The 9,850-nt window shown below is 41.6% G+C and overlaps 1 protein-coding gene across 1 annotated transcript in view; it reads left to right on the forward strand.

The window, feature by feature from the left end:
• The window catches only part of LOC102213466 (cadherin-6-like), a 55,090-nt gene that overhangs the window by 29,129 nt on the left and 16,111 nt on the right, over positions 1–9,850 (forward strand). The window contains exons 3-7 of the mRNA XM_005754949.1: positions 1,639–1,933; positions 2,008–2,127; positions 5,754–5,927; positions 6,760–6,947; positions 7,563–7,813. Of these exons, the coding sequence (XP_005755006.1) occupies positions 1,639–1,933; positions 2,008–2,127; positions 5,754–5,927; positions 6,760–6,947; positions 7,563–7,813 (1,028 nt within the window). The remainder of the gene's footprint in view (positions 1–1,638; positions 1,934–2,007; positions 2,128–5,753; positions 5,928–6,759; positions 6,948–7,562; positions 7,814–9,850) is intronic.

Here is a 9,850-nt window from a genome sequence, read left to right on the forward strand (position 1 = left end):
GTGGCTGACTAAATACTTTTTTGCCCCACTGTATATACATTAAGGACAACCTGGAGAAAGTTTATGCGTACTGGAAGTGCGTCGTTTGGTCAGATGAGATGAAACTAGAGCTTATTGGTCCTACAGATGTTTGGAGAAGGAACCCTAAGAACACACACACTGAAAGGCGGTGATGGGAGTGCTGTGGGGATGCTTCAGTGTGTCTTGAACTGGGAATCTTGTCACAGTGGAAGGATTCATGAAGAAAGAATGATATGTGAAAACAAAGTAAATCACTTTGTCTTCCAACATGACAACAACACAAAACATACATTGTTCCTGGTTAAGAACTACCTCCAGAACACCAAGGTGAGCGTCACTGACAAAGCCCTGAAAGTCTGTGGGGTGAACTGTAGACCAAGGTGAATGTCAGAAGACTTGGAGAACCTTAAAGAAAATTCAGCGGTGGGTGAATGCTTTAAGAAGTAACTTCTTACCACATACAGAATCATAATCCATCATTTAGCAGGTGGTTAAACCTCACATAAATATCACCACATATGATCACAGCTGCCTCTCTCTAACACACACTCCCACAGTCATATACTCTTAATCAAAGGCTTCACCCAAACACATGGCCTGAGGCAGTAAAGCAGGAATAGGGGGATGAAAGGTGGACAGCGAGCCACTTCAGCTCAAGAGCTACAAATAAAGATGAGAGGCAAGTGAGAGAGAGGAAAAACAGGAGAGATGGGTTATTGCTGTGGGTAAGAGTGCAAAGGTACTCCTTCAGGCACAACACACTCTTATTTTCAGCTGACTGTCTGCCTTCAGAAGATTCTTGTTTTGCTTCCCGGTGTGGAGTTCACGCTCGGTCTTTCTGCTTTTGCTCTGTTTGCCTTTTGCAAACCTGTCACTGTTACCACCAGACCTGTCTATCTTCTTGTTCCTTCATCTGCAGAAATGTTTTTAGAGACAGGATTATGAAAGAGAGTATGTTGAAAAGCTTATATTACGAAAAAAGCAAGCAATAAAAGATTGTAAAAAGCTTTTTCTCAAGGAATCTCCCACCATCTTTGCTTTTGGAGAACTGTCTCATTTAAGTTGAGGGTTTCTTCAGATACCATGTCTCTCTCTTACAATCTCTCCAGTCTCAGTGCTGGTCACATGGTGTGGGCTATTTTCTCACTCTCTGATAGGGTGAGAAACTCTAAACTGCTCACAGGTGATGCTGGCTCTGCAAACAGCTTGGCATCCCACCTCAACCCCTGCTTACTTTATCTGCTTAAGGTAAGAAGCTTTCTACCTGTGGGCATAGGTAGAACACTGAAGACAGGATCCTTTGTTCAGCTGTTACTAAATGTATTAAATGATCTTAACCCTCGGATGGTCATAGTCAAAAAAGGGACCATTTTGGGTCCCGATGAATGTAAAAGGGTGTAAATTTTGACGGCTATCCAAGGGTTAATAAAGAAAAAAATCACTCAAAATAAAATGTGCTTTCATTATTTTCATTATTTTGTAGATTGGGAATGCAACCTCACCTCAGTGTCCTGAAGTGGAAAGAGTTGACTGTATGAGCAGCTAGTGTCTGTCTGGTATGTTAAATAACTCAACCATCAGTTGACGACTTCTTCACTTGGATATGTCCACCTGCAGCTCCAGTCAGACCAGGACCATGGCGATGGCTCAGTGAAGTACGTTCTTTCTGGCGAGGGGGCTGGCACCATCTTTGTCATTGATGAGAATAACGGCGATCTGCACGCCACGCGCCGCCTTGATCGAGAGGAGAAGGCCTTTTATGTCCTCAAAGCCACAGTGGTCAACAAGTGGACGGGTCAAAAACTGGAGCCAGAGACCGAGTTCATCATCAAACTCCACGACATCAATGACAACGAACCAAAGTTCAGCAAAGAGGTGTACACTGCCAGTGTTCCTGAGAGGTCTGATATTGGTAAGGACCTCTCTCACTGCACTTTTCTGCTTTTTGTTTTCTCAGTAACAGTCGTGGTAATGCAACTCTTTCAGGTACATCGGTCACCCAGGTGACAGCTACAGATGCTGATGACACAATGTATGGGAACAGTGCCAAACTGGTCTACAGCATCAGTCAAGGACACCCATACTTCTCTGTGGAGCCAAACACTGGTATGTTTGACAGACATCGAGTACTTGATGATACCGGTCGTGACAAAAGCAAAACTTTTTGTAAAACGTGTCTTTAGAGAACAAATTATTACATCATATAGTCAGATTCTCAAAACCTTTTGCTGCTTCGTCATGAATCAGAATGATGACTGTATTTCAAGAATTGACTCAAACTGGAAAAGCCGTTGCTGCCTTTACCTTTTTATAGAGCTGACCAATCCACTGCAATTGTTGTCTGGTCCATTCACTGGACCTGCTGCTGCCATAGCCTGCAGCCTCGCTCCTTAGGCTTGAAACCCATTAACATTGGTTAACATTGGCTGCACACCCAGCAATCAGTCTAGTTTCACGATACATTCCTCACCTATGAGACTGGAAACTTAAAGAAGTCCAGTTGCTCCCTGGACTAACATGACCTGGATGACTGAGGCCCTACACAGACATGGAAGGATCATTATCGGCTTCCTGTAGCTCCCCTCGTCTCCAGATTGGTGTGGACTACTCGTACAAAATTAGAACTAAAAGTGCGTAAATGGGTCATTTAAATGGAAAGTAGGAGGAAGTTTGAATTGAAGCAGGACGACTTTTCATAAAATGCCCGTGTGTTCCTTTAAGATAATCTTTAATGCTAAACTAAATAGGCTAATTGTAGCACATGAAACTGATCTCACGCCTGTGACACGTGAGGGACACATCCCATAATGTCACACTGCTGACGGTGTGTAACCAAAGCCGTGGACTAATTTCCCAGGATTTCACTCTTACATGCACATTTTAATGAGGTTCTTGCACGGCACTGTAAAGTTTGGTCTGATACAAAATATACACCTATTGTGCAATGTTACTGAGAGGAAAGGCAGATCGGATCGACCTGCTAATTCTTAAAAGGCTCAGAAAGAAATATTTGCAGTGACAGGCACACTATTATGTGAGCATGCAGCTAAAGAACTTCTTAATTAGAGACATTTGTGGTGTATTTCATAATGGGATCAGTAACTTTCACCTGTCTGTAAGTAAGAACTGATAAATGTGAGAAAGCTGATACATTTGCAGGGTTTTTACTTTTCAAAGGTGTAAAGTGCAGTGAGGTGACTGTTGTGATTCAGAGAGATATAAATAGACTATGTGAGTCCTGTCACACTTGCCCCGACTGTCAGATGTGGACTGGCCATTAAAACATTTGGGGATTTGTCTTCTGGGCCTTCTTCACGAGCTCTGACATTATACAAGCTTTACACAGACATGCCACATGTCGTCTTAGCTGTGGACACGAGCTGTGTAAAAAGAGCTGCCATCACAATTAAGATGAGTGAGTGGGTGGGTGCGGGTCATGTCCAAATACTGATACTTTATAGCCTCATAAATTCAACATAATGGTTCAAAATCAGTCTTAAGTTACAGAATGTGGAGAATGAAAATGTGCTAAATGTGAAAAAGTCACTAATGAGCAACATGTCTACAGAAGAGTCATCAGAATCATTTTAGTAGAATTACTGGAGCATCAAAACCCACACAACAGGTGCACAGATCAATATTTATGGACAGACTTAGATTTTAGGAACAATGACATATTACATTACTTGTTTAGACCACAATAACAAATCATTTCTGTAAAGTGTTCAGATAGAAATGAGTGAAATAACATTTAAACCTGATCTAAGCTGATCAATTTTCTTCTCTGGTTTCCTCATCATTATTTTCCATATCATAATATAAACATGTGCTAACACTCAATAACAGGAATAAAAAGTGCTCAGGTGATTCTTTTGCTTTCTGTACGCACAAACGTGGACAGCTGCAGATAACACAAACAGTCCAAATGAACACATCGTGTGTTTTGTTAAATGAATGGTACAGGAATCATAGTCTGGATGTGGTCGTTATTTTCTTCTCTTTCTTCACAGTGTGAATCAAAAGGTTCTCAGGGAGCTTATGATGAGCGTGTTTGTTGCAGCTTCATATCATAAATTTAGACAATACATCTTTTTTTTCAGTAAAAATAAAAAAAAAGAACTACCATTGAAAACTCAGTGCAACTTCTCTTTGCATGTTTTTGTGCCTCCCACATCTGATAAAGACAACAGTTACATATATGATTTTATCCTTTCCATTTAAAGATGGAAAACGTGCACTGGAACACTGCAGTACCAGTTTAGCTATAATGAGTATGCTAGCAAGCTTACAGTGTGACATATTCAGGTAAGAGACTTTAACCAAAGAGGAAGACTCATTTCAGTATTAGTCTAATAAGGTAGTGTTCACAGCTTTAACTTTAACCATCAAACACACTCACTGTACTGACGAATACTGCAGTTCGGGGTGTCTCTCTGTCTGAGATTCACCCGTGCCGCACGTTGTCAATCTCAAGTGTCTCAGTGTTGTTTACTCACCTGACTGTTTGTTAACTGTAAATCTCTGACACTGTACTAGTACAACACTGAGAGCCAAAAACCTGACGAAAAATCAAAAGATCGTGTTTCAAAGTGCCACAGATTAAAGGTGAACTTTGTCACTATCACATCACCTTAGTGCCAGTTTAAAGTCTTGAAGCTGACCATTTTATGGGTCCCCATCTTAGCTTTCTGTAGGCAAACATAAAAAATGTGATGGATAGGACTATAAAACCGAGGAATACACCGATATGGTCCCACAGTCAAGCGTACCCTAATGCACATGTGGATGCAGCCACAGGAGTCCCTGCTGGTCATTACAAAGAATTGAGGCTAAATGTCTCACTTTTTCCCACATATAGAACTGGTGACATTAATCTTAAACTTTGTAGATCTCCAGTAAACAACTTCCTGTTTTGACCCGTGTACACTGAAACAGAACCGTGTCCATAATGTTTCTGTGAATCCAGATGTCAGCTTAAAAGATTTAAAGCTGGGTTTAGAGAACTTGTCAGATAATAAGTCCTGTAATATGATTGATTTCAGCTCTAATTGTCTATTGACTTAAAAAAAGGTGTCAGGTTTCGCAGTGTGGCAGACAGGGTGAGACCCAAACACACAAGCATAAACTTAAATATAACTTTATTACTGAACTTAAGGAATCAAAATGCATAAGACAAAATAGCTTAGGTGAGACTCAAAACCGTTAACTCATAGACTAGGCTCTAACACGTGACCACAGAACACACAATGCACACGGGAAGACTGAGACAATGAATACACAGGAGAGTGAAGTGAACTGTGAACACAGCAGGGACAAATCAGGAGTAACAAGACAGAAGAAGCAAAACTGAACATAATGCACACAGGGCAAGGAAGTGTCAAAATAAAACAGGAAATAAACACTGAAATCAAGACCACTTAACAGGGACAATGCTTGTGGAGCTCAAACATGTGCCTAGAGACCCATAGAACAGGGAACATAGAACTATAATAGAAAATCAATCAAAAAAAACCCAAATATCCTAAAAACTCAGATCATGACCAAAGGAAAATTGTTGTGCCACAGACACAGATGGTTGGTTTGTTTCTCCTCCACCCAAAACAGGAATGAAAATAAAGCCATATTACATCTGAAGACGTGCATATTAATTCACACCAGCAACACGTCAGCACGATGATGAAAAACAAAATGACTGAACATGAATTTAGATTACAGTTTTGTTTTTTGTTCAGGTGTGATCCGGACAGCCCTGGGTCCTGGTGACATGGACCGTGAGCAGAGGGAGCACTACCAGGTGGTGATCGAAGCCAAGGACATGGGTGGACAGAGAGGAGGCCTCACTGGGAGCACTGTGGTTAAAATCACTCTCACTGACGTCAACGACAACCCTCCCCACTTCACTCAGAGTAAGACAGCAGCACAGACGAAGCACAGTGTGTATACGAGTGATGAAACACACACAGCTATTAATTATACTCAGTTCAGTTTTATTTCTAATCAGCAACAACAGCTTTCTCAAGGCTCTTTATATTGTAAGGTAAAGGAAAATAATACAAGGAAACAATACAAAGAAAAGAGAGAAAACCCCAACAATCATATGACATCCTTTGAGCAAGCACTTTGGTGACAGCGGGATCGAAATAAACGTCCTTTAAACAGGAAGAAACCTCCAGCAGAGCCAGAATCAGGGAGGGGCCATCATTGGTTGGGGTGAGGGGAGGATGGACAAAGACACGCTGTGGAGAGATCCAGATATTAATAATAACTAATAATTAAATGCAGAGTGGTGTATGAACACATAGTGAGTGAAAAAGTTGATTGAAGAAGAAACACCCAATGCATCATGGGAATCCCCAGCAGCCTACACCTAGTGCAGCGTAACTAAGGGCGGATTCAGGGTCACCTGGTCCAGCCCTAACTATATGCTTTAGCATGCATTCAGGTTTTTCTTTAATGTTGTCAGCTGTCTGTATCTTGTTTAAAGCCTTTTAAGAATCCTGTGAATCCCTTTATCAGATCTTAATTCTTCCCCAGGGTTTGGTTCTCTATCGCCCCCTGTGACATGTTTTTGTCCTGCACAATTGAGAGAATTATTCTGCAGCCATAATTCTGTCCAAAAACATTCATATCAATTGACAAATTGAATAGAATTGTGAGTTAAAACAAAAACTAGAAATCCCCAGATACCTCTGTCACCAGAGTGAGTCCCACCGATGTGACGGAGCTGACTGTTTCCAGGTATATACCAGTTCAGAGTTCCTGAATCGTCCACGTCCGGCTCTGTCGTTGGGAGAATTCAGGCCACTGATAAAGACATTGGAAAGAACACTGAGATGGACTTCACCATCATCAGCGGTGACGGGATGGAAATGTTTGACATTTCCACTGACAAAGAAACACAAGAAGGACTCGTCACTGTCAGAAAGGTGAGAGCAACTAACCAGTAAACATTAAAAACGGGACTTGAAGCGTTGGGGGTCAAATGATGTTATAATAGAGACCAAAAGAAAACGTTCTTGAGTCGCTGTGTACTGAAAAAGCATGAGTCAAACTATCCATAGCTTTGGCCACCTTCAGATAATACTGGCTTCTTATTTTGTATTGATATTTTTCTCACATCACTGGTTGGCTTGAAATGAATTGATCAGAGCTCACACTTTCAGCTCCTAAGGATCCTGCTAACTAAGTCTGTTTTACATATGCTGTTAAAAATACAAAGCCATGCCGTGTTGTAGAAATGTGTCCCCACAGAGTGTGTGTGTCAACATTGATACAAACTGTTTTAGTGACAAACCTCTGACCCACTATCACCACAGCAACCTGACAGCACCAGCTGCTGTTACAGATACTTTACATGACCATGCCACACTTGTATACACTATATGTATGTATGTACCTTTCAAGCTGTTGTCTCATTTATCTGTCTACATGCATTTGTTGGCTTCAGTGGACATTGATGATTGCCAACGAATGTTCAGGCTGGCTTTATGTTTCCACAGACATCTTTACTGAAAGCAGTCGTTCTCTCTTTGCCTTTGCAGCCTTTGGATTATGAGAAGAAACCATCATACACGATCGAGATCCAGGTCCAGAACACCCAGGAATATGTTCGCTTCGTGTCCTCAGGCCCAAAAGACGTGGCTACGGTTCGGTTGGCCGTGGATGATGTGGATGAGCCGCCTGTGTTTAAAAAAGCCAGCTACCTGTATGAGGTGAAAGAAGATGTTGCGGTGGGCACAGTGGTGGGCTCAGTCAGCGCCATGGACGCCGACAGAGCTCGCAGCATTGTCAAGTAAGGCTAAATGTCTTTTTCTACTCCAACCACACCAACTAAAAAAAGGAAATTATATAATGGCAGTTTTGAATTTCAGATTGTAAAGTCTCACTGGTCTCGAGAGCTAAACTCCAGCTTGTGTTTATACAGACTACAACTTCTGCTCAGTCGTTTTTTTCTTGTGGGCTTTAATGTTTTAAGTTCATGAGTCGCTGAGTTTACCACACGCTACCATTATGTTTTGTGTTATAGACAAAGATGCTTCTTAACGTCAGAGCCTTAGTACTTTTGTTCTCGTATTTAGACAGAAATCATATATGATATCTATGATTGCAAAGCTCAGGCAGAGATGTCGGAACCACGAGAGGAAAAGTGTATATTCCACAACATTCGAGAGAACCTTGGGGTTAGTATCAAGGATATTTGGCATGCAGACTGGAAGAGTCAGGAATTGAACCACCAACCTTCCAATCAGCAGATGACCTGCTCCACCTCTTGAGCTACAGCCACCCCAGACCCAATGCAAGTTGCATTTATGGTAAAATTAGCATAAAGTTCAGGTTTTGGATAAGAGTTTGAAACCTTGAAACCTGCTGTGATGATTAAATTTAAGGGAAAGAAGCTTGAAAATGCATGAACATTTCTCACAAAGATAATCAAATCAATCAATCGAAAGGTTTATTGTCATTTCGTATGTTATTTCAAAAAATACTCCGACTGAAACGAAATACTGTTTCTCACCAGCCTCTACAGTAACCAATACAATTTTTTTTAAAAGTCAATGATAAATCGCAGTAATAATAAGGATAAATAACATCGATTCGTAATCTAAATTCTAAAACGAGCTCAGGTCTAAGCAGTCACACTCATTCAGGTGGCAGCAGTCCTTTCATAGAAGAGGATCATTAGATCAAATAGTGTGTGTATAGCTGTGTGAATAGCTGAGTGGGTGGGGAGGGGTGCTCTTGTACCTCTTGCCAGACAGCAGGAGGGAGAACAGGCCATGAGAGGGGTGGTGGGAGTCTCTGATGATGGAGGTAGCTCTGCGTATGCAGCCCTGTTTGTAGATCTCCAGATACGAGAGAGGGGCACCAACAATCCTCCTGGCAGTCTTAACCATCCAAAGCAAGATGTCAAACTTTGTGTCAGGATGTTTTCAAACATGTGTGTGGGTGTGTGTGTCCTTCGCCCTACAGCAGGGGTCGGCAACCTTTCTGATGACGAGTGCATGTAAAATTTACTAATGCAACTAATGATTGCATTAGCAATAAATTGAATAACGCTCTATGTTAACAGTTACACACTATATAGAACAACTTTATAGAATTATATTTGTTTGCAGATGTTGGCAGCTGTCAGCGAATAGTTATCAGCTGTTTGGAAACAAAAAAAGACTTTTTATCCATAACAGCAAATGAACTGTACAACAGAAAATCAAATGCTATCTATGGTCTCCTCACAACAATGATAATAAAAACAAACTGGGCCAATACGGCATGTTTGTTAATACAGAGACACACATGTTAATGTGATCTCTGGTCTCCCACTCAGACACACAGGTCTCCCAGTGTCCAGCATTCAGACCTGAGGACTCATGTGAGAGAAAATCTGCTCACACAGACATGTAGAGCCAAACACCGTCAATAAGGCCTCTGCAATGTTCTGAAGACAGTTAAACTTGTCAGGTAGTGACGTCCAGCAGGTGAACATGCAGCTCCATGAACACGCACAGCTGTGGATTCCAGCTGTGTTTGTAGTTCTGCAAACTTTGACCCCACAGAGTGTAAATTCTGTCTCGATCTATGGATGTATCCGTGTATTTCCGTAGTGCTGATGCTGCGCTGAGCGGACAGTTCCTGCCAGCTAGCAACGTCCCTCTCACTGGTAGGCTAAGTTATTTTTAGCCAATTACAAGTTGAATCTGGTAGTTGGGGTTGCTAAGATATTGTCATTAAGAAGCGGCACAACTAATGTGTCTATGCGAGCTAATGTGCGATGTGCACCGCTGGCCCGGCCATTTATTTTTTAATGCACCTTCTCAGATTAACTCACTGC

This window comes from Pundamilia nyererei, unplaced genomic scaffold, assembly GCF_000239375.1.
Source record: "Pundamilia nyererei isolate P.nyererei 1_Seehausen unplaced genomic scaffold, PunNye1.0 scaffold00773, whole genome shotgun sequence".
NCBI classification, from domain to species: Eukaryota; Metazoa; Chordata; class Actinopteri; order Cichliformes; family Cichlidae; genus Pundamilia; species Pundamilia nyererei.